Below are 25,849 nucleotides of genomic sequence, written 5' to 3' on the forward strand. Positions count from 1 at the left end.
AATTCACGGTAATGGAAAAAAACACAAAACTCATCCAAGTGCTTGCCGATTGCGATCTGCGGAGACGAGTGTTCCAGCGATTCAAGTTGTCGATCTACGTGAGAGCTTGGAACAAGAGAATTATGTTTCAAGATGTGTTCGTTCGGTGAGAACTAGTGGTCCCATCTGGCGGTTATTTATCCGCCTCTAGTCAATGGGAGACACCAGAAAACGACGCAACAGTGCAGCTGGCCATTTAATTATATGATGCGTCGATTTATTTACTACCCGTTTAAGGTTTAGCAATGCCATGCGCACGTAGTGTTTGTGCTCGACATGAAGCGGAACAATTTCGCATAGCGGGAGCCCACTCAATTGAAACTGCGCACAAAAGCGAAAGCTAAGGCCCACCGTTTATGCACGATGACAAGCTGAGTGGCAGAATGAGGTGAAAAAGACGGAGGAAGTCGTTACCATTATCAGAGCACATCATTATTCAAATTCGCGCGTACTTCCCCCCTAGCTGTGTTTTAGTTTATTTGCTTAGTGGGCTTCCGCAAAGAGCGCGGCATTCAGACGCCCACCGCCGAAGCAAATGTACTTGAGCCCCACCCCCCGCCCAGGACCTCCTACAGCATTCACAAATCTAGCCGAGGGGTCCCTCCGCTTGACTACATTTTATCCAAAGTACGCAGTACAAAACAACGACGGCGCGCAATGAAAGGGCAAGCTAGGCCCCGTTTATTGTCTACGCCTCGATACAACCTCTATTACCGTGCCAAGACGCATCACCGCGGAAGCACATTTTCTTGTATCCTTACGTTGGCAGCGTATTTTCCCGAACAGGTAATATAAAAGCAGAGGGTTGCGAGCCCGCACCACAGTAGGATTCGGCGTTCAGGCAAGAGACATAACGGAAGCTTGTCGCAAGCGTAACAGTCCTTTTCGATTTTAATCTCCAACCATCAGACAACCGCCCCCGTCTATCTCTCAGCGGATTTGCTCGGTAAACGCCCCGTTACTTTCGGTACACCCTTGGAAGAACACGATGCGCCAATTCCTCGCCGTCACTGCTGTTCTGTGTTTCACATTCATCGTCGTTGATGCCAACGGTAAGTCTGATTGGATGCGCTGTTTTATGTTAATTTGGGGGTCTTACTCCGGTGTCTACGTTTCCATCGGTGTCTAATTTTCCCTAGTCCGTATGCATGCGAAATTATCCTTTATTTTTGGAAATAGTGAGAAGCTTTACTTTGCAGTGAGATTTGAGAGTTCGTCGTAAGCATTAGATATCTTCTTTGGTGTCTACGTCTGGAACGGTGTCTAATTTTTCCTATTCCTTGTACCTGCAAAATTATATTACTAAGTTTATGTATTAACCCTGCCCTCCGTAATTACTTGTGACGCTGTGTGTACGTAATAAATAAAATAAGTAAATATTGTTTTTTGTAGAGTAATTTCTGGGCGGAGCTTCTACGAACGTGACGGTTCATTTTCACGCCTCTTTGATTACCCTCTTTTGGCTATAGTTCTCACTTCAGCAGCAACCGTTTTGCTTCGCAGTTGATGTGATCATCGACCGGCTCAAGTCTCTGGTGAGGCAACTGGTACCCAACGAGGCCCTGGCGCAGCAGTTCATGGACCGTATCGACAGCACGCGAGAGTGTCTGCTTATGGCCAGAGACATCAACCCAGCCATAATACAGCGGGTGAGCTTGCCTTGTCCCGTTATAATATTTGCCATTTCTTTTTTTTTGTCTCGCTTAACAGCGCTGAAGTCGTAACATAAATCGTCGAGCGTGAGGCGCATTAGTACGCGTACAAATACATGGGCACTAGACATAGTGATATCACAGAGCGTCGGTAGTGTATCACTAAGGATAATTGAAGGCATAGTTCTTTTTTTTTCTTGTGGTGACCTCATTCTCAATGCCATTAGTGAACAACGAATAACTCTCCTTGAATCAGATCGGAAGACGACGGCAACACTAAAAGAGCAACGACCCGGGCAGAATAATCGCCGATAGCGAATCGCACAAATGCACTCAATCACATGTTGGCACTTGGGGCAACGAATGTCGAATAGGGCCAGTCACGTAGTGTAAACTACTACTCTTTACTAAGAGCAACGTTTACATTAAAGACAAATCTATCATGCGAAACCTGCGCCTATACGGAATAGTACTTTGGTAGAGGCCGGTACTTTGCGCCTTTGATTTCTGCATGAGAAAACGAGAATTGAGGTGCCTCTCCGCGCCTCCTGTTACGCTTAGTAATTTCTCACAAATTCGGTGCCATAAAGAAAACAGCATAAGTGAATTCAGTGACTAAGGCGATGTTTTCAGAAAACAACCGTGGCTCGAGCGGTTGTCGTGCGAAAACCTGTGCAGTATTTACAATGCGAGCGCCCTATAGGTCCTCTAGCTGGCAAGAGACCCCTTTCAATTGCAATTGGCGCCAAACAAGGACAAAATGCGCCAACATGTTTCAAGTTTTCATTTAACTGCCATCGGTTCCATATAGGCAGACTCACTTCTTTCCTCTTTCCACGACAATTCCCGCACACAAAGAGACAAGTTAAAAAGACTGCATACATACTTGTTTATTACTTCTCTCAGGAAACAATACAGTGTGAAACACTGTTGACGCGTTTCAATGTTGAACATTTCGCGCTGTTAGCCAGGATGCTGATCCTTGGCCCTGCCATCCTCCACCATGTACCGGCTCTGAAATCATTTTATCCGTGCCAGTGCGCTTTCAGTGACTGTCGGCTTCGATAGCGGAGTGCTGCGGATATGGAATCTTACTTACAACATCGTAGAAGTGTTTGTTTTTTCGCCAACAAGGAGTATCTTCTTTTTGCCCAGTTCACCGAAGGTATCATTCCGACGGCTACGGAGTGCGCTGCGAGGACCATAGGTATCTCCGATCGCATGGAAAGAAGCAATGCGGTGAGTACCAAATGAACTTTCCTCAAGCTCTTATAGTTTTGTCAAAAAGTTCAGATCCATGTGCTTCGCTGGACAGTTAAAAAAAGACCTGTGGCCAGCTCGGCCTGCTGTGAACGACTTGAGTCAAAGTCCTGAAGTAACTGAAATCTTACGCATCTATTCGAATCAAGGTCAACACTGATTGCAGGCCAAAGCTAAAAATGCCTGATGGTCAGAAAAGTGCACAGCGGCTCTCATCTATCTCCCTGCGGCATCAAAAGTTCAGCTCTCTGGCATCACTCTTGTCGTCTAGTGGTTCAGCTGGTGACGTATCGGAGGGGGAAATGTTCGAGTTTGACGAAAGATGCTTCTTGAAGCCGGTGACTGCGCCAAATATACCTCACGTTATATTTGTAAAAATATGGCAACATACGACCAAGGCAGCACGTTGTGTGTAATTAAAACGGTATAAGCATGTCCTTTATGGTTGGTCAACGCAATAAGAAAACTGCGCGCTATAGCAGTCATTGTACTTTCGAAGAATTCCGCGCTTTAAACGAGGATAAGCCGCTGTCCCCAGAAGGAATGAAATAAGTACACTCACTTAGCAATTGTCAATATGAAAGTCAGGCAGCAACACTATGACATAGAATGGAATTTTCAGCATGGTATTTTTGTATATTGCAGCTAAGAGCTTGCTTTCAAGAGAGGGCCGACAGATTCAAGGCAAGTATATTGTTTTATTCTCTTCTGTAAAGACCGTTCGAGTAATTATTTGCAATTGTTAAATATTGCAAAATATTTAGATATTTAAATAATTGCATGGTTAAATCATAGTTAATAATAATAGTTAATAATAGTTGAATGATTACAAGGTAAATATTGCTTCAAATTACTTTGCGGCTTGACAATCTATATCAAATATTAACACCACAAAACGGCTTGCCCGGCATAAATCAACATAACTGCAACTAACGTTTTCTGTAAACAATTCACAACTTGAAACGTAAGTAACAGCGCAGGAATGGTACAGTGAACAACAACTTGCTCTGTTCCTTACATTTAAGTGCGTACCAGCAAACCGCAATAAGCTGTCTATTACGATTCACACGTTCCAACCCACTGTCCACAAGAAAGTCAAATGACTGCTGCTTTTTTGTTAACTAGGATAAGGTTTCAATAATAAAACATAACTGCCAAAATTTTGACTGAAATACGAAACGCAGAAAGCACCCCGTATTCGTCTGTCCGAGTAAATAACGCTTAATAGCTCACTGTAGCCAAAATAGACCTGAAACGTGGCGACTGGTCTCAAAAACAATGACTGGAAGCACAAACCGCGTTACAGGAACTACAAGTTGATGAGTTAGTACGACACCATGAGCCTGCTATCGAAATCAAGCTTTGTCATTTTCCCACAGGCATCCAGCGGTATGACGCCCGATGAAATGACCATGTTCGACAATGCAGGGGTGAGTGTCTGAAATATGGTATTACTGGTTTATGCTACTCCTCGTGACAAACGTGGTCTACAGTTTAGACGGCAACATGGAATAGCGGGGTTGGTTAACATACTGACCCACTCTCATGAGCATCACGTCCAAACCTGCCCTTCCTCCCAGCACTCGAACATGTTTTGTGGAGTGCCAGCGGTGATCATTTCGCCCTCATTCAAGTATTCAAACTCAAGTTTATTCACAAATGGTGCCACTTTTTTCGTAACAGTGCAATCATATTGTTATTGCACATTTTATTTATTTCGATTATTATTGATTTATTCCTGTACGATACTGCTAGCCGTTTGAAAAGGCTGTGACTGAGAGCGGGAAATATAAAGCAAAGAAAAAGAAAAGACGCATTCCGCACAGTACGGTTCGCTATATATATATATATATATATATATATATATATATATATAATGTTCGCTATATATTTATATATATAGATGGGCAAGCATCACTGAGCAATGTGAGCAAGATGGCAAGCAGCTGTACCACATAAGCTTACACAACTGCTGCAAACTGCAGCCCATTGTGTGCAATGATAATAAAAAAAATATAAAAAACATAGAAACACGGGAAGTAAAGACTCGTGCTGGCACACTAACATTTGAGTTTATGTGCCATTAAAAAAGACAAGAAAGGTGGGCATGCCATTACGTTTACTGGGACACTATGCTACTCTCACTTAAATTACGGGGTTTTGCGTGGCACGACCACTTTCTGATTAGGGGGCACGCCGTAGTGGAGGACTTCGGAAATTTTGACCACCTGTGGTTCTTCAACCTCCACCTGAATCTAACTACACGGGTGTTTGCGCATTTCGCCCCCATCGAAATGCGGCCGCCGTGGCCGGGATTCCATCCCGCGACCTCGTGCTCATCAGCCGAACAGCACAGCCACTGAGCAACCACGGCGGTTGCTATTCCGCTCTCGTATGTTGTTCGGCGAAAGAACAAATTTTTTGTAACATGCGCATTAGAAAACGCGTCTTTTACTTTCGTTTAACAGCGGGAACGCGTGCAGTGTATGGCTGCCGACGCAATTCTTTCACAATATGCGGGCCCTTCTCGTAACATAAGCTCTCACGATAATTTAGTGTAGTTAAACAATTGAATCACGTACAGGGCACCGGCAACACGGACAAGCGCACGGAACAAGGGTCAATAGAGCTGAAACAAAACCGAACATGTCTGTTGTCATCATGAATAGAGATACATTAACATGTCGTGTTGGCGCCCTGCTTCATTAATTTTCGCACCGTTACTTCGTGTGACGAGGAGTGTGGGGCGGGAATGAAATCTACAGAGTTTTTTTCAGTAGCATAGTGTGACCTTTCCGGCAGCATGAGAATGCTGAATGTTTGAAAGAAGGAGAAACAAAAAAAAAACTTCAGGTAGGATGTTTGCAGTTTTGAGGTAGCGACAACAACCTCATTCGTATTTATTCAGCCTACTTTAATGACCACGAGATTCTGCGGTTTTCTTTTTATATTATTTTTGACGTTGTGGCCCTACGTTCTCGCCTGGATCACCTTAATCTGCATTCCAGTAATTCCTCTTTTTTATGTATATGTAGCACCGGTGACCAAGTGCGTTAGGGGGAATATTCGCTTTCGGGTCGGTTCAGTTACGAAAGTGAAAGTCACATTTTTGTTTGTTTAAATACCGCGGTCAGATTGAGGAAGCAGAATTTCTGAGTTTGGTGACAAAGTAACAATCTCATCACGTTTCAATTGCCAAAAACTTATTCTTTACACAAACATATTCTGTGGCGAGTTGGCCTTTCTCGCTGCATCATGAACTTCTATAGCGTTTCCCGGTATCCGAAACGCACTTCATGGTGGCCTTCTATAGGCTATGACACAATGACCTAAATCCTTTTAGTGACAGTTTTCCTAAAAGCTAGACGCAACAATTTATTTAAGACCCCCTTTAACATAGTTCCGCATTAATTTGATATACCTCAGTGTGAATGTCTCAGGTAAGAAATTCCTGCTAAGTATTGAAAACGATATTGTGTATTCGGTAAAATACTAATGTGCAAGGCGACTCGCGAGGATATGTTCAGTCCCATTCTTACTTATACCACATATATTCCTTCATCATTAGAAAAACCCACCGGATTATGTTTTCTACAAAGTACGGAATGTTTGAGGAAGGATTCTACAGAGTAAGTGCTGTAAGGACACTTTTCGTTCTTGAGATGACGTAATGGGTGAGGTCAGCGGCTTTAGGTGGCACCAGATATTTCTCGCCGCTTGTAAATGAAAAATGCTGACCCAAAATTTATCAGATGCACCACAGAATTCAATCAGTCATCAAGGACTAAAAGTTCATGCGTCCAGGAATCCACCGAAGATAAGCATGCACAGAGTCGCATGTGTAAACACGAGTAACTGTAATTTTCCGAGAAATGTTTTACATATGAGTGCACAATACCTGAGTACACATACGTACTATTTGACAACATAACAAGCTTGGACTTACATCCCACATGTCTTTGAGAGGACTCTAACATTAATTTTAAACCCAAGAACAGTACCCCAGGTCATTGTGTATTTCTTTAGTTTCCTTTGATTTTCAGCGCTGCATTCAAGAAAGAGTCCAACCGTGAGGATCAAGAACGTGGAAGACGACTGTTGCAACGCATCCAGTCTTTGTAGTTAGCAAAGCATTCGCAGCTCGGCCTTGTCGCAGCTGGTCAATCGTGCATGAAATGAATCGTGAAATAAACAATCTGTGAAGTGTCAAGTTGTCCTAAACGGTCACACACGGAATGTATCAACTTAAGCAGATTTTATTATTAGATCCGTGGACCCCGCAGAGGGTGATGGGAGGTGTTTATAAAGCCGACCCCTTAAAAGAATAAATCTTGATCTCGCATGATGTCAGAATCTTACGAAGCTCATGGATTACTGAATTTCCGCAATGAGCCCATTTCTTCTGTACTTGTCCTACAGAACGTTACTTAACTAGACTAGGGAATATCTCTGATGCGAAATGATTAGGCAACTCGATAACTAAATTCCAGTAGTAAATCTACTTACACCATTCACCTCCCTGAAAAGTTGCTGCTAATAATTTACTACATCCCATTTCATTCCCACTAGTCCTGTGCGGAGGGGCTCACATGTACTTGACGGTGACATTATTTTATAGATATGAAACTAGGGCACATGCAAAGAAAATAAGACAAGAAATACGTGCAAGAAAAGGTGGTGGTGGACCGCAGATCTGCCACCACGTGCGATCGAAGGAAGTTATTCTGTGAACATCGCGCAGCGCGTGTACAGAAGGTGAATTCTGTCCGTTGAAATTTGGTGACGAAGCGCCGCCAACAGCCACAGGTTGTCCCCAGGCCCCCTCTGGCTGCAGCAAGCACGGCATGCTCTGATGCTCACAACATGATATATTCCCAAGCTGAATTTCACAGGTGTTGACCACACCGGAAATTTCACCAATTCTCTCAAAGTCAAACTGCTGAATGTATCGAAATCCACAAAGTGCACGAGGCATTTCACAGGCTTCTGGAAATGGCTGATCATGGCCAGCAACGTGCACAGCACAACTTCGCACATCTGCACACTTCTTAGTACATGTTTATAAATATGCAGCAAAAGAAGATGTTGAGTAACGTTGTGGTAAAGTACTGGGACCGTGTAATTGCAATTTAAATTACTAAAGAGTTCGAAAGTCAAAACGCCAGGAAGCTTACATTAAACGAGATCTCATCCCAAAAGTATTGTTTGAGGCAATGGCGGTGCATGGCATATATCTTACTGAAACAATGATGCACCTGCAGAACATATTTAAAAAATTCGCTTAGTTGTGCCGTGCGCCAGCATTTTAAAACTGTGTGTCTGAAGAAGCTCTATGCACGAGTACTTTGATTGATCTTCCAAGAAATGCATTCGAATATGTGACTCTAGCGCATGTTTCTTCACTTCTACGACTGATGTATCGTATTCTATAGGCTTCCACTGCTACGATGACAGTAGCTTAACTGAGACAAGCAAGTTCTGCTGAACAAATGGAACTTACATTTTCTTAGCAAGCTTTCTAATGCGCAGAGAGAATGGTTCTCTACTTGCAGGTCGGTTATTAAAGAGAATTGCAGATGTCACGTCATCCACGCTTATATAAGAGGGATGGTCGCGGTTTGCCATCACTTTTAGAAAGTATACGAAACTAGCGTACGACCTCTGAAGATGAAGCGAGCGCTCATTCACATCAACGTAGAGACTCTCTACAGGACTTGTCCTGAAGGCATCGGTCGCCAAGCGGATACATAGGTGGAGAACAGGGTCAAACATCTTCAAGGCTGATGCACTATGGCCCCATAGTCTAAGCGTGTACGTATGAGACGTTTGTACATGTTCATCAGACACTTCCTGTCGCTGCCTCATGTTGTATGTGAAAATTTTTAAAGAAGGTTCCTTGTTTTTAGACATTTCCCTTTGAGGTGCTTTAAGAGTGGAACGAAGGTTAGTTTCGAATCTAATATGAGCCCTCAAAATTTGTGCTGTGTGGCAACTGGTACGTGCTGGCCACGCACTTCTGCATTGGGCTCTGCAAATAAGCCTCTTTTTCTTGTGAAAAGGTCACAGGAGCTTTTAAGAAGATTTAGTTTAAAGCTGTCTTCTTCTGCCCATTTACACACTTTGTTCAAGCCAAGCTGGACACGTCGCTCGTGAATAGCAAGGTTACATGACTGCCATATGTAAGAGGTATGCGACACAAAAAGAGAAGAAGAGGACGATGTGCGCCGACTCGTCCGAACGCCACGAGCCCTCGAAGCGTGTGGCCCGAGGTGTGATCGGAGGAGCAGCGGCGCCAAGGTGGTATTATCGACGTGGCTCTGGGCCAAGAAGGCTGGAGCACCAGCTTCGTTCTGGCGACGGGACCCATGGAGCTTCGGACGGGCCCGTGGCGCTGGCGACCCAGGGAGTAGCCGTCGACCTCGGCGATGTTCGAGCGAGGCTTCCTGGACCTGCTGAAGCCTCCCACGGTGCTGCCCGGCACTCAAGGAATTGGATCCCCCTTCTTCGGCAGACCAGCACGGACGGTAGTCCCCGAGGCTTCTCGTCGGCAAACGGAGAGGTAGCAGCGGAGCCCGGTGTTAGGCCTAGCCAGGCGGGCCTGAGGGACACGTCACCAACATAGTTCGTGATGCCAGCATCCGAGACGGAGGAGCTGGCCGGCCGATACCAAGGAAGCAAAACTTGCGGAGTCGGCGGGAGCACCACCAACTGGGAGCAAGAACCGACGCACATCGGACTTGGAAATGCGTACCACGACTGAACCTAGAAAGAGCGTTCTGTTTTGTTAGCGTGCAGCCGTAGGTCAGGGTTGCTGGACTTTCGCGCGAAACGCGCTAAGGACCCACGTAGGCGAAGATAAGGACATTATTTAGGATAAACGAGTGAGTGTGGAGATTTATCTTTGTCAGTTGAGTTTTGAATTCCATTTTGAGAGTGTTCTATATTGGGGTTCTTATAAGTAAAGTCTGTTTGCTGTGCCCGCCTGCGTCTCCCGACTCCATCTCTCCCAACATTCGCACGGCCCCGAGATCAGTGTGACAATGACTTGAAACCATACCGAATAAAACATATTCTACTGTACAGATAACCGCAAGGAATTCATTTTCATTATAAAAAATCATTGTCCACACTACCACGATATGTACGGTGTGATAAGTAATCTTCAATTACATTAAGCATAATCTCTCGAATACTCATTTCTGAGAGGTCTCGCAATATCCCATATCTCCAGGTCATGTCATATGCCTTATCCATGTCTAAGAAAACAGAGAAAGAACTGCTTATGAATAAAGACATCGCGAATGTTTGCCTCCATGTGCACGAGAGAGTCAGTAGTCGTCCGACCCTCTCTGAAGCCGCACTGATTAGGGTGAAGGATTTTCTTCGATTCGAGAAAATGTAAAAGACGACGATTTATCATTTTCTCGAAGAGTTTGCATAGGCAACAAAATAAGGCATGGGGCAGACTACACCAATATCCAACGGCGGGAAATTGCATTGCATTTAAGCATATTGAGTCACAAGGACGGCGCATGAGACGGCTGGCTAGGAGAACAAGCTGGGAGATGTTCCTGACAGGCATCAATTCCTATACCCAGGACTCTAAATTATGAATGGCTGAGAAGGCTAAACTGGCAGTAGACCAATCCATTACCTTTGAACGATGACCAAGGACATACCTTGGAAAATCAGGCCGACGCCGTTGGCATACACTTCGTGCAAGTCTGAAGCTCCATAAACTACTGAAATCATTCCTTAAATATAAGCGAATAGTATAACTTAAGCCTATAAACCGTAAATGCAGACCAAATTTAACGTACAACTATCCTCTTAATATTGCCGAGCTTAGAGCTGCGTTGAGTGTGTGTACGAGCTCTGTGCCGGGAGTTTACAAAATCATGTATGACATGATCAAAACCTACACACAGACGATACTTATCACTTATCACTCGATACACTTATCTACTCGATTTGGGCTGCCGGATACCTTGAATCCTCCAGAAGCTATCGTAGTACCGGTCTTGAAACAAGGCAAAGACCTATCCGATGTTTCAAGTTACCCTCCTATAGAACTCACAAGTTGCCTATGCAAACTCTTCGAGAAAATGATAAATCGTCGTCTTTTACATTTTCTCGAATCGAAGAAAATCCTTCACCCTAATCAGTGCGGCTTCAGAGAGGGTCGGACGACTACTGACTGTCTCGTGCACATGGAGGCAAACATTCGCGATGTCTTTATTCATAAAATATGCTACAGCATCATATACTCTAAAATCGCTATAAAATCTTGTGATAACTAAGCAAATTCCTTAGACGCTTCCAGTCAGCCGAGTGAAGCTTCCAGTGAGGTATATGCGGACGAACGTCGTGTTGCGTTAGTAAGTCGATCAATTATAGTAGTAAGTTCTTTCCTATTAAAAAAGCACGCACCAGACGTCACAAAAAAGGTTTTGATCAGTCGGCCCCTCGAATCAATCCGGGAATCTCAAGAAAGACACTTATGAGCATTAAAGTCCCCGACAATAAGGAACGGGTCAGGAAGTTGGTTAATCAGTCTGTAGAATTCTCTTTTTGCACAGCTAATAGTTCGGAGGCATTTAGATAGAGCAGACGGCAATAAATATATTAAAAAGAAGTGCTCGCACTGCAACTGGCTCGAGGGACGTCCGAAGGTGTCAGTGTTGGCAAGCAGCAGTCTTGTTGGCAACAATGGCTACACCGCCGGAACAGGTGTTAGCCTCGTCACCATCTTTGCGAGAAATAGTGTATGATTGCATAAAATTTGTCTACGTAGCTTTGAAATGCGTTTCCTGAACACGAAGTACCTTTGGATTAAGTTCGTGTAAGAGTTCTGCTATGTCATCAAGATGGTGAAGACCCTCACACAATTCCATTGTATAATTTGTGCATACATTATGACAGAGTTTGTTACTGTGTGTTCTGGAAAGGAAAGATTAGGTCAACGGGCTGTTTCCGGGCGCTGTGATGCGCGGTTTGCTTTTGGAGCGGTCGCGAGAAGCGCGGCGTTCCCAGGGAGCTGGCTGCACCGTTTGTCTAGGAGTTGTGCTCATCGCCTCCCGAGAGCCGCCAGACTTCCGCTCAGTCGAGCGGGGCGTTTTCGCGGTAGGCCTTGCCTCGAAAAGCAGGGCCTTGTCGTTTCCTTCCACAGCTGGCTCCCTTGTGCAATTAACTATCAGCATCAGCTATGGCTCAAGCGTCATCTTCCACAGCTGGCTCCCTCGCCACTCATCACTCCAGCGCGGAATTTCGCTTCTGTCGTCGTAATAGGGAGGCCGCGTTTAAGGGGCTATGAACCACTGTTTGAGGCGGTGTGAGCCATTCATTGTCTTACTTGACGGACGCATTCAAGAGGAAGCTTTAGCTCGGGCTCAACGCCGACGGGGCCTTCTCAAATACTTGTAAAACGCAATAACGTTTTTCTGAGATAACCCCTCGACCGATTTCAATGAAATGTGTTGCATTTGAAAGAGAAAGTTAAGCTCGAGTAACTGTTGGAAGCGGAATTTCGATTTACAGCCTGAACATTGTTAAAAAGATTTCGAAAAATTCGAAAGCTTGCAAGAAATACAAGCACGAAGTTTACGAATTAACAGCTCTGCATCAAGAACAGATATCGCCGTTCTGCAAACGCCATCCACTAGATCATAGGAAGCGGACAAATTTAGTATGTCATTTTATATTTTACGTGAATTTGTTACGTTGCGTACGAGGGTTCTGCAAAAGCTGTATTTCCATATTAAATTTTTTGAGATTCATGTGTAACCTATCCAATTTGTCCGCTTTAGATGTGCTATCAGATGCAATTTACAGAATTGTGACATTTTCTTGCCGAGTTAGAGTTGTAAACTTGATAGTCTCGTTTCCTGAAAATTTGCGGTATCTGCCAATTTTTTATCAAAATTAATGACTCAGATAAGAAATCTGAAACCAACAGTCAATCAGATTATAACTTTTTCTTTTAAATGCGACAAATCTCGTGAAATTTGGTGCAGTGGTTGACAAGAAAAGCGAATTCTCCTTTCACATGTATTTTTATATAGAACCACCCGAGCTAAAGTTTCCTCTTAATAACAGAGGTGATAAGCGAGAGTGCGTGCGTACCTATATTGCCACGATGAGCGCAGATCAAGACAATATTCTCGCACCTTTATTCAATATTCTCGGTCACCTCTGTGTCGTGAGTTGAACAGCTTCGCTAGTCTTCCATCTTCACATATTGGAAGGGCTCTGAATTTTGTTTAGTTATGCTACGAGCACAGTCAGACTTGAAGGTAACAAATGCGTTCTGTGTCATAAATGCAGGAAGAGCACTGAGAGTAGGAGATTCAGTCGCGGCGAATAAAAAGAAAGAGAGCGAAAACCGCTAAGAAGCCCACGAGATCGGCGATCCAAAACGCATTATAATGCGCACAGTATGTCTGCAAACACGATGTCATCTTCCATATAATAGCTTGGGATTCGGGCACTACCTATACCTAAAAAATCAACATGCTGCTGTGATATTTGCCATATATGCAACTACCGTTGCGCCACCACACCTGCACAAAATTATAAAAGGAAATTCACAAAAAGGGCATATATATCGGCATATAAAATGCACAGATAACCTAGAAAACTACATAAATGTTTCGCTACGAAATTAAGCATCAAACTATCAACGGCGGAAACGTTTGGTGAAAGCCATCAGGGATAATTGCGATGATTATTATAAGCTCTGCAAAAAATTATCCCCGCAGTAAATTGTGACAATATTTTCCGATGTAACGAAAGTGCACAATGATCTTTACTGCCACCTCTGCGGCGTCGAACTCGCGTGAGGAAAATTGCGTCACGCTATCGAAAACATTTATGGCTTATCAATCGCTTCCGCAGACAGTTACACGTGAAGGGCCATAGCCGCTCGATATCTGCAATTAAAGCAGTATGCACGCTATTGAAATTCTACGTTGGCGTAGAGGTTTTTGTTGTCAACGAAACCGTTCAGCTCGATGTCCGTCCAAGTCACTTTCTCCGTACAGCTGCCCGTATTGAGGGCAGCTGTACTCATTGGCTTCTTGACCACACCGTGGTCTTCCATGCACAATGCCAGCCTGACGTCTCTTTTCTCAAACCTGGGGTGAGTGAGGATCACCGTCACTTTCTTCGTGAACGGCCACTCCAAATGGCTGTCCCACGCACCGCCGCAAAGGCACAGCACGAACCACAGCTGCACCTCACCTCTCTGGTCTTTGGCAAGCTTGCATTCGAGCTTGAAGCTGTAGCCGGCGAGAACGCCAACCTCGGTTGGGATCACAACCTCATAGGCAGCGCTCTTGGCGGCGTCGTACTTAGCAGGCACGTCTGCGAACGTGCGCAGAATGACGAACGCACCGGGCCTGCAGGCAGCGCGGAACGGTCCGGGGGAGATCGGCACTTCCTTCGGGACTTGAGGCGTCCAGCATTCTTGGGCGGTGCTGGCTCTGTCGTGCACAAATAGCACCTCGCGCTCGAGGCTTACCACGCGTTCAAGCAGGCAGTTGGCGTCGTTGACGACGCCGTGCCTGTCGAACTGCTCTCCCGCTCCCCGAAGGCGCAGCCTTTCTAGGTTCGCCTTGATTTCGCCAAGTCCATTAACGATACTTTCGACGTCCTCCTTGCTGACAGCTTGAGGTGCAACCATTCCTCCTGTACACTCTTGGTAGTGACAGGCCGCGACGTTGCGAACCAGCGTCTGGCCGCAGCTGGCGCAATTCACCTCATCACGGGCGCATTGCGTCAAGTGATGTTTCAGCTCTGACAGCTTTCCGACGAAACCGCAGTTGCCGTCGCCGACGATGCAACTAACTAGGAGCTGCTCCAGGTCGGACTGCCTGAAGTTCAGCGAAACGGCGTCCGTCTCCGCGCAAACCCGGCCGTCGAAAGGACACTGCACTTCCTTGAGGGTCTGGCCCTTGCAGATGCGGCACAGGACGTGACCACAGGGCAGCAGCAGAGATTGGGAAGGCACGAGGCCGCATGAGCTGCAGACACGAGTCGCTGGCAGCGGGTCGACGAAAGCGACGCGTCGACGTTCCAGGAAGTCGTCGAATCCCGTCAGCACGTGGCCCGTGAAAGGCATCTTCGGCTTCGTAACCCAGGCGGTTTAGTCGCGTACTGGCCCCTGTGTGCAGTCCGGACCAGGTAAATGCGGCACCTGGAGCTGAATTCTTCGACGGTGGCGCGCCAGCACACTGCGCCTTGTCAACAAAAGCTTCGAGACCCGCCCGTCTCCGCCGCGCTTATGAGCTAAGGCGATGGTAGGAAACAGAGTGGAAAGGAGGGGTAGGGGAGACTGCCGGGAGGCTAAGCGGGAAAACAAGTGCAGCTGCAGCGCCACCGAAGCAACCTCGCCAACTGTGCCCTCGCCGACAAAATATTGCGGGGTGCGCGAGTGCGTGGCGAAACCTGGCGAAACAAAACTCAAAACGACCCTCCTCCCCTGCTAGCGGGGAACCCCTGGTGTCGAGAGCGACGCCTGCACGCATGCGCGTCCCTCCGAGACTGCAATCGTGCATGTTTCCGCGCTTCCTCCTTGCGCGCCGGCGATATACGAATATAGCCGCGAGGTGGCCATCTTGCGTTTGGCGCTGTGACGGCTTCGACGGGCAAAACTTTCTTCATACAACGGAAATCAAGAGTTCATTTTCGTCTTGGCTGTCTCCTTCTATAGAGCGCTTTTTCTGCCACGCTCTTCTGCGGGAGAAGGCTACGTTCGTAAAAAGGAAGCAAAAACGAAGACTGGCCACGAAAAGGTGCAGCGCCGAAAAAAAAAATGACTTGTTACGTTCGCCACCGGGTCCCATGTGTCAGCGCTCGTGACTCGCCAAAAAGCGGCCGCAGCGGCGCGCGCAAGCTCGCGTTTCTAAACACGCTTTACATAGTTGTACCCGTAGAAGCCGCCACAACGCCAATTGCAAGAGGGGCACCTCGCGGCTACATTCGGATATCGGCAGCGCGCAAGGAGGAAGCACGGAAACATTCCCACTTGCAGTCTCGAAGGTACGCGCATGCGTGCTGGCGTCGGTCTCGACACCAGGGGTTCCCCGCTGGCAGAAGAGGAGGGTCTTTGCGCCACGCGCTCGCGCACCCCGCAATATTTTGTTAACGAGGGTACGCTGCGACTGCCCGCGTTTTACGTAGCCCACTCAGCGAAGATCACGTGCTCACCCGGAACACGAGCCGGCGGCAGCCGCATGCGGCGTTTTGTCGATGTTTATTTTGGCTAGGACGCGGAACGGTGGCGAGAGGGAACGTAACGTTGAACCACGGTGGAATAACAGATAAGTTATTCGAATGAGGCTGCCGCGCCGACGATTTTGTCAGTCGTAGCTCACGTCTCTCTCGGCAGATGGAGCGTATCACTGGGGCGTAAAACAGCAGCTCGCGCGGCGCGCGGGCCTGCATGGGCTCTTAGTCAATAGAATCGCTAGTAAATCGTCCCATATATGCCTGTGTACCGGTCTAATTGTCTGGCAAGCTTTTGGGAAGCAAACTTACGTGTATCCTCCCAAATATATAAGCTCAGTAGCGCTATCCAGACCTTATTGTGCATCGCAACTAGTGAATATTCACTGAAGACACAGCGTGTTTACTAATGCTCAACTGTGGTACAAATGTAGAACCATCCCGCTATTGCAAAGTGTCAAGTTTCTCGAGTGGTGCACATAAGGCGAGTAAGCACGGCTTGTCAATTACAGCGATCTTCGTGGTTGGCATGCATGCCGAGCCCGCACATTGCTACTGACCGCACAGGTTACTTTTAATATTCGCCATTTTAATCTAGAATATATTGCAAGTTACCTTATTCTAACCTTTTATTTACGCCAAGTAGTGTCCACCTAGACTGTTGAACCTTAACATGGCACGCTGAAGCGAAAATACAAGAAACACAAATGCAAGCCTGTGCAGACTTCTCCCGTCTGGACATACGAGTATATTAACGCGATGGCAATAAGGGTCCCGCATGCAGCGTTGACCGTCCTTAAGCGGAAAATCATTCTGAACCACAGATACCCATGCACGCAGGCCCACGTAGCCCAAAGACGTTATTGAACTAACTGAATTTCTCAAAGTAAAATACGTTAAAAAACTCGCAAAGTACGATTTACGCACAACCTATAGACATGATAGCGCTGGACTGTAATTTAAATATACGAGAAAACATAATTCTGTTATTCAAAAACTCAAACTCAAACCCCTTTTCCAGCGTTTCTGCCACTCATAAAGGGGCGCACCCGGTTACCTAAACATCACCCAGATGGCGCTCGCCTTCGCACATCTGCCTTCGCACATCGCTCTTCGCACATCGCCTTCGCTCGCCTTCGCACTTTGCCCAAGAGGCCGCCGCGTTCCTACCAGAAAGCTCGAATTCCTGCATAGCTTGCGCTGCCAGTGTTTCTCTGTAAACATTACGGTTACATGAGCTGCAGTTGCCAGGAAACACGAGAAGCAGTCAGGGATCTTTAAATGCTAACGCGCACCAACTCTTATATGCGAAGCTTAAGGGTCCTCCAAATTATTAATGTCTGAATGGTGCACGCGATAGTTGGAATAATGTGATAACGTTTGCCAGTGACCAAACGAAGTATGCAGGGACTCCACTGGAGTTGTCTAAGTATGCGTAAGTATGCCCCCAAATTTCAGTGGGCCCACAACCAGATTTAATGTTGGACCACTTCCGAATTTAATTGGCACAGCCTTAAATTTCAGCTTGGCCCACCCTTAAACTTCAAGTAGGCCCACCCAGAAATTTAAGTTGTCCCACTCCGAAATATCAAGTTGCGCCCCCCCCCCCCGTCAAATTTCAAGTTGTCTGAACACCAAATTTAGGTCAATTGGCCCACCCCAAATCTGAAGTCGGCCTACCCCCAAATTTAGGTTGGCCCACCCCTGCTACAAGCTTCCCGATGCATTTTCTATGGAGACCTAGTAACCTTATGGGCATTACCTCTGATCAATTTTCTTTGTTTACAGCGGATCTGTGACCGGTGAACGGCGAAGAAAGTCGGGTGCATCATGAGTAGCGGCGAGGAAGTGGCAGGGCGTTATCTCGTCGGCAGCACTCCGCCAGCAGCATGCATTTTCACCGTCATCCTATGCAGCCGACCTTGTTCACGAAACGCACCCTTGAAAGCAGCATGATACCACTGCGCAAGCACTCCTTCACGTGGCTTTTTTCATATTTCGCAGGCTTTCTTTGCAACCTGGAAAAAAGGTCTACGCGAGACGTATCGTAAAGAAAACAACTCGATCGGTGGTTTGTGAAGGTGCCGTACAAATCTGCGTATCATATTTGGGGTCCTCATCCAAAAATTTAAAAGTTCGGTAAATAAACTTACTTCTTTAGTTATGGGGAAAACAAAAAAATCTCTGAGTTACTATAGGCTACTGCGAATAGTAGGAGTTTGGTTCAATTTGATTTCGACGCGCCTTTCATTTTCAAATTCTTGGCTCAAGTTATATGGGACACCCTGTATACACAGATGCGTCGATTGAAGTAAAACACACCTTAGCTTAGCAATATTGAGAGGGTAGTAATCATAATAAAGCGAAATAAGAGGTATACATTATAAGTAGTACAAGCCTGTCCTCTAACCTGCAGCCATGATGAGGAAGAAATAGAACAGTTTTATGAATACGTTGAATTAGAAATGAGAAAGGTATAAGCACAGTATGCTGTAGTAACGGGCGACCTCAATGCAAAAGTGGAAGAAAAGCATACTGGGGAACTAGCATTTAGCAGCTACGGCATCGATTTTAGAAACACCAGAGGAGAGATGAAGAACTTGACTCCGAATAGTGAATACCTAGGTACTTTTAGAAGCGCAGTGAGAGGAAGTGGACCGGGAAAGGCCCTCACTGAGAAACAAGAAATGAAATAATTTTATACTCTCTCCCGTTCCCAGCATAGTGCAGGATGTAGAATTGTTAGGTACGGCAACGGAAAGCATAGGTTAGTGAGGCCTACAATTTTTCCAAATGTGAAGAGAGAAAGGGTAAGATTAGTCGAGAAGAAACAGGCCAACCTAGACAAACTAAAAGTAACATCGGACGACTTCAGGCTGGTGCTCACAAACGAATATGCTGCTTTGGAACAGGAAGACGAAGGTAACATATAGAGGTAATGAATGAAACCATGACTAGGCTGATTTCAGAAGCCGCAAATGAAGTGGGAGGTGAGGCACCAAGGCAATCAGTTTAGTTGCATAGACTTAGTTAAATGGCAGGTGTATAGTACGCTTTCATAGTACATGTGATAGCTGTGCCCTACCATGTTTCTTGTCCATGCTAAATTATAAAATAAATCATTGGTTAAGTCTGAAAAACGTTATTAGTGAGCAGAGAACATTAGCAAGCCTTCATATCGAAAACATATAGTAGTGAAATATGCTTACCAAATTTTATGTGAAATAACTATTCGCCGAAGAAAACAAATTGTGCACTCAAAACAGCCTACAATGTCACACTCAATTGCTCAGTAAGTCAGGTGTCGTGTTATGTACTGGGAATTACTTTATTCCGCACATAGTACACACAAAGAACGTAGCCTTGTCGGAGAGATGGCGACCACACTACATCACTTGGCGCGAACGCACTGTCCACGTGAGTGTCCCACACCAGGGCTTTCTAGGGATGTGGCTCCACCCATCAGCACAGTGGGGAACGTCCACATATAGTTCCGGACACTGCCACTATGCGGCTGCACCCATGCGGCACCCGTGCCACTATGCGGCTGCACCAAAACCCGAACTAATCACGGACACAACACTTTTCCCCCCTTAGAAGGATGCCTTGTACCAAGTAGGCTGCCGTCTGATCCGTGCTGGTCGTTTCGGTATGCTCGATTCGGATTCGAATGGACGTGAAGAAAGCATAGCTGGTGTGCTTTCCGCTGGATTACTGTCCATGCCCCATGTGAGCGTTGCTGAGGCTTGTCTGTCCAGCTTAACTTCGCCGGTGCGCTTCCTGAGCTGGTTTAGATGGCCTCTCATAATTCTTCCTGCGCATTTCACAAGCCAAGATCTGTGGCCCATCCTTTTAACCAGAGTTCCTTCTGTCCAGTCTGGCCCCTTGCCGAATTGTTTTACCCATACGGCTTCTCCTTGCATGAGTTGACGACACTCGGGTAGGTCAGGTTGTGCAGCCTCCTGTCCTTCCGAAGCAATTATGAGGCCCAACTGGTTTGGCAGCTCCCGCCCGAACATGGCTTTAGCTGGTGTTAGCCCGGTTGACTGATGTACAGTGGTATGCTGCCGAAACAGGAAACGTGACTAGCGAACACTGAGCCAACCGGATGGTTCTCTGGCCAGTGCCCTCTTCAGTTCTCCAACATAACGTTCTGCTTGCCCGTTTGTAGCAGAATAGTAAGGGGCTGACGTTATGCTTCGAATGCCATTTCTCTGGTAGAAGTCTTGTATCTCGGAAGACACAAATGCAGCCCCATTGTCCGACACAACCTTGCGTGGTATGCCAAATGTGGCAAACAAAGAGCGCAGCACACTAATGACTGCTGTTGATGTCGGGCTGTTCACCGGTCGCACCTCTACCCACTTGGTGAAAGCGTCGACAACAACCAAAAAGGTATGTCCTTCTACCGGACCTGCAAAGTCCACGTGCAATGTGTGCCATGGTGTCGTTGGCTGCGTCCAATTTGGAACTGGAGCCTTTTTTGGATCGCTCTGGGTGTGCTGGCACTGGTCACATGACTTGACAGTTGTTTCGATCTCAGCGTCCAAGCCAGGCCACCAAAGATAACTGCACGCACAAGCTTTCATGGCTACAATTCCACGATGGCCTGCGTGAACTAATGAAATGGCCTGTTCTCGTGCTCCTGCCGGTATTAAAATTCTTGAGCCCCAGCTGATGCATCCTCGATGGATACTAAGTTCGGTAGCTCTTCTGCGGTATGGGATGAAACTGTCTCCCTTCTGACGCTGCACGGTGCCATTCTGTACTGTTGAAAAGACCTCTGCTAGAATTGGATCCTCTTGCGTTAGTGTAGCCACAACCTGACTTGTCAACGGCGGTCGTGGTAACGCCTTGAACACGAGCACGTCTCCAGGTGGGTTAGGCTCTTCAATGCGGTCTGGCAGAAGCAGTCTACTCAGCTCATCTGCATTCTGATGAAGACTATCGGCACGATACTGGAGGTCGTAGTTGTATGCTGACAGTTTAAGGCACCACCTTTTCATTCGGGGCGAAAGCATTTCCGGTACCGGCTTCTGTGGTCTGAGAATCCCCAGTAACGGCTGTTGGTCAGTCACGAACGTGACTTCTCGACCCACATTGTACTTGTGGAAGTGGGTTGCTGCAAAATCTGCAGCGAGTCCTTCACGGTCAAGTTGTGCATAGTTACGTTCGGCAGCACCCAATGTCCGGGATGCAAACGCAATCGGTGCCTCTCTGCCTCGGCTGTCCAGCTAAGCAAGCACGGCACCTACACCATAAGGTGAAGCATCACATGAAATCGAGAGGGGCTTGTTTTCGTCATAGTGTGACAAGACAGTCCTCGACAACAAGCACTGTTTCAGCTCATCAAACGCTTTTTGATGCCGTTGTTCCCACTTCCAAGTCTTATCCTTTGCCAGAAGTTCATACAGGGTTGCTGCCACTGTAGCCCGGTGCTCCAGAAAGCGATCATAGAAGGCCAACATGCCTAAAAATGACTGCAGTGTCTGCTTACTTGTGGGCGCTGGTGCCTTCACGATAGCTTCCACTTTTTCCTCAGATGTGTGAATCCCTGCTGCATCAATCTTGTGACCCAGGAATTTAACCTCCACCACACCAAACTGACACTTGGATTTGCACAATCGTTGGTTTGCCTGAGCCAGCCGCTGGAGAACTGACGCTAGGCGGTCCTTGTGCTCTTTTGCTGTTGCTCCACTCACGATGATATCGTCCAGGTAAACACAAACTCCCGGCAAGCCGCTCAAGGTAGTCTCCATAAACCGCTGGAAAATTGCTGGGGCAGCTGAAACACCAAATGGAAGCCTGTTTACCTTGTACAGCCCTTTTGTAGTGTTTACTGTGAGAATCTGTGCTGTTGCTGGAGTCACATGAAGTTGAGTGTAAGCTTGAACCAAGTCCAACGTGCTGAAAATCCGGCCACCTTTCAAAGTGCTAAACACTTCCTCTGTTGTGGGCAGGGGGTATGAAGCCTTTTTCGCAGCTTCATTCACTGTACAGCGGTAGTCACCGCAGGCCCGCAAGGTTCCATCTTTTTTCCGCACCCATAGTAGCGGTGTAGCCCAGTCGGAGTGTTGGACCGGCTCCCAAATACCGTCTTCTACGTACTCGTCAATCTGTGCCTCAGTTGATGCACGCATGGCAAAGGGCACAGGCCGTGCTTTCAAAAACTTAGGGCTTGCCCCCTCCTTCAGTTCCAGATTCACTGGTGTACCCGTGTGTCCTGTGGTGTCTTCACGAAAAATGTCTTCATGCTTCTGTAGCAACTCGGTCAAACTGCCTTCCTACGTTGTCTGGTGAATGCCGTGAAGCTCGATGCCCAGCTTGTCAAACCAATTGCGTCCCAACAAGCTGCATCCAGTGCCCTCGACAACGAGAAGTGGTAACTTGCAAGCTGTGTTCTTGTGACGAACCATTACTGTTGCCGTTCCAACAACCTGCAGTTGCTGACCCGACCAGGTGCGCAGTTGAATGTCGTCCTGCCTCAGAGAGGGTGGGTGTGCATGCCATACGGTTTGAAATGTGTCTCTGCTAACCATGGTGCACGCTGCACCAGAGTCTACCTCAAAAGTCAGAGGTCTGCCGTGCACTGTAAGCGTCAGAGTAAACGTCGGGGTGCTGAATCTGTTTGCCACTGCACAGAGGTCAAGCAACGTTGAAACCTCATGTTTGGTTTCGTTAGTCACTTGCGCAGTCCGGGAAGTTTCTGAGGAGATGCTACGCTAGTACGTCTTTTTCTCAGCCTTCTTTCTGGAAATACAAGCCTTGGCAATGTGCCCTTGTTTCTGGCAGTAACTGCAAATAGTTGTGCTGAACTTACACGTCTTGGGGCTGTGCGGACCGTCGCAACTCCAGCAGCGGTGCCCTTGGTGAGAATTCGTCTTGGAAATCGAAGCATTGTCGCCGGCGCGCGTAGCCGCCTTTCTGACTTCCGCATGATCAGCTTTTATCTGTCGTTGCTGCTGGACGGCGCTTTCCGCTCGAATATCGAAATCATAAGCCTTGCAAAAGGTCAGATCCTTCTCTGCAAACAGTCGCTGTTGAAGATTCTGGTCGCGGAGACCACACACGAAGCGATCGCGCAACATCACATCTAATGGCAGAAACGTTGGATTGCAGCCCGTAGCTCCCTGCTGTGTTGGTGATGCCGTTCCCTCAGCTGGCGTCGCCGTAGCAGTTGTTGCAGTCGGCAGCGTGCCGAAATTGCAGCTCGTAGCCAACTTGCGTAGAGCGGCCACGTAGTTGTTTACCGACTTGCCTGGGAGCTGATCTCGCCTTTGGAACATCGCACGACTGTAGACTTCGGACGGACGAGGGTCGTAGTGTGCCTGAAGTGCGGCCACGACCTCGGCATAGTTCACTTGGTCGGGCGTCTTCGGTTGAAGCAGCGCACAAACCACGTCGTAAATTTGAGCAACGCACAGTGTAAGCAAGCGTGCTCGTTGCTTGACAGGGTGAGTCACATCGTTGGCCTCGAAGAAAAACTGTAGCCGGCCGAACCACGATGCCCAGTTGGAGCCAGTAAACTCCTCCAAACGTGCAGAAAAATCATGCTGGCGCTCAGCCATGACTCACTGGATGCTCCACGATGCCCTCGGGGCTTCCCTGCCACGGGTTATCCGCCTCGTCGCCAATGTCATGTACTGGGAATTACTTTATTCCGCACATAGTACACATAAAGAACGTAGCCTTGTCGGAGAAATGGCGACCACACTACATCAATTGGCGCGAACACACTGTCCACGTGATTGTCCCACACCAGGGCTTGCCAGGGATGTTGCTCCACCCATCGGCACAGTGGGGAACGTTCACACGTAGTTCCGGACACTGCCACTATGCGCCTGAACCCGTCCGCAACCCAGGACCCAAACCCGAACTAATCAGGGACGCAACGTCATGTACAGTAAAGAACAAACTTTATTTCCTATCTAGACACCCTAACACCCATTGAGACATTAAATGGAGAGTTAGCCATAACATTTTGTCAACACATGTGTTAGTGGCTCAGAGCCAATTTCTGTATGTCAGCACTTGCTGCGTGACACCACTGAGACTATTGGTCAAAGTTTAGACTTTATGCACCAGCGCTGATGAGCAGTGGTACTGATGTACAGTCAACAGCAAAAGTTTACGGGATGTGGTTTCTCCTTCAAATGTGAATTCCTGCACTGTTACGGCATGACACTGCATATGTAATGAATCAATGCGTAGGTGGCGAGGGCTCCCACATGCTGGAATATTCAATTCGAGGCTGTGTGACCATGCTTCGCAAGAATTCAGCTTCTTGGCAGATCCTGCGTCCCGTAAACGTTTGCGGTTGACTGTACATTAAGAAGAGGGAGAGAAGAAGCACGCAGGATAAGCTACACACGCAGGCAGCGCTGTCTTCGACTAAATCTTGCTCCGCATCACATGCGCACACAAAAAGCTCTAACGTGCAGACACTAGATGAAGTTAGAAAACCAAATTTTAAGCAGCCGCGTTTGTAAACGGGAATTTTGAATCGCTGCACTAGACTTCTGCGACATGGAGGCGTTACGGTACTCATACCTTCATGGTGATGTGAGGTCCTGGAGACCGTGCGCAGACTCAATGGGAACCTTAAAATGCGCGCGAAACTGTGCTCTCTATATCTCCTATCTTTTCATTCTGATTACTCTTCCACCAGTGTAGGGCAGCCAACCGGAAGCGTGTCTGGTTGACCTTCCTGCCTTTCCTCTCCTCTATTTCTCTCTCACGGTGATGTACTGGGTAGGATATATAATTTCAAAAAATGGTTGCTACATGCGACTCAAGGAAGCATTTTGCGTTCTCACGATTTCTTTACGTACGACAGTTCTTTTTTTTTCTTTTAACAGTAAAAGTGTCGGACACTGTTCCAACACAGGCTCTATAAGCAATGCTGCAGAATTTCGGGCGGGGTGAACTATTTTCAACGCAGGAAAATGCCTTCGCAGCTGCTTGAACAATGAGGTATAGAAGTGTAGAACAAGCCAGTACAATTGTTACTGAGGCCGCAAAAAATGCACGCTAGGGTAATTTCCATTGAACTTCGGAAATGCTAAATCATCAAGAAAGAAATGCGCGCAAGGAAGATGTTAGAGGCACAGATGTATTTGTCTTACGCCCTTTTATTGGTCTGCGCCTTTCGTGCTGCTTTACCATTGATAAAGGTGAACCAACTTGTGCAGGCTTCCATCATGGTCAACTGCATTGTACACAGTTAATCCGTCTGTTCAACAGGTGTTCAATAATACTCTACAGGGGCCAGTCGACCAGCTATCAGCAGAATTAGTCCAGAATCATGTATGATTTTGAAAATTTATTTTACTCCCAATGATTTTTGCACGCTAGTGATGCAAGGACACTTAGCCTCAATATGGCTAGTCCAAATTAGCATGAATTTCCTTGTAAAGGCATAAGACGAAGCTGTAGTTCTAGCCGATTTAGATGTTTATTTAACAGACTTCTTTGCACGATAATTCTGCTTCATTGTACAGCAGCCCTAGCTAGAATAGCGAAGAATCAGCAATATAGTTTTAAAAAAGTATTTGATTAACGTCATGCTACGAAAGGTTGGTCCTAAATAAAACGACAGGAGGCATTGTAAATTGCAGCATGGTTGCTTCTTTATCATATAAAAATATTTGAGGAGGAAGAGAAATAGACGGAAA

General features: G+C 46.8%; 2 protein-coding genes across 2 annotated transcripts; one reads left to right on the forward strand and one right to left on the reverse strand.

Annotated features, from left to right (window-relative positions):
• The first annotated feature begins 842 nt into the window (after positions 1-842).
• On the forward strand, positions 843-7,142 carry LOC142557245 (uncharacterized). The gene is made up of 6 exons (XM_075668949.1): positions 843-1,091; positions 1,543-1,688; positions 2,847-2,930; positions 3,597-3,635; positions 4,331-4,381; positions 6,995-7,142. Exons 1-6 carry the CDS (start codon positions 1,028-1,030, stop codon positions 7,022-7,024), a joined length of 414 nt encoding a protein of 137 aa, XP_075525064.1. The 5' UTR covers positions 843-1,027; the 3' UTR covers positions 7,025-7,142.
• Positions 7,143-22,897: 15,755 nt separating this feature from the next.
• Positions 22,898-23,743, reverse strand: LOC142558486 (uncharacterized). Its single transcript, XM_075670617.1, has one exon. The coding sequence runs from the start codon at positions 23,741-23,743 to the stop codon at positions 22,898-22,900; it is 846 nt and encodes a 281-aa protein (XP_075526732.1).
• Positions 23,744-25,849: the final 2,106 nt, after the last annotated feature.

The sequence above is a fragment of the Dermacentor variabilis genome, chromosome 9, assembly GCF_050947875.1.
Source record: "Dermacentor variabilis isolate Ectoservices chromosome 9, ASM5094787v1, whole genome shotgun sequence".
Lineage (NCBI taxonomy): Eukaryota > Metazoa > Arthropoda > Arachnida > Ixodida > Ixodidae > Dermacentor > Dermacentor variabilis.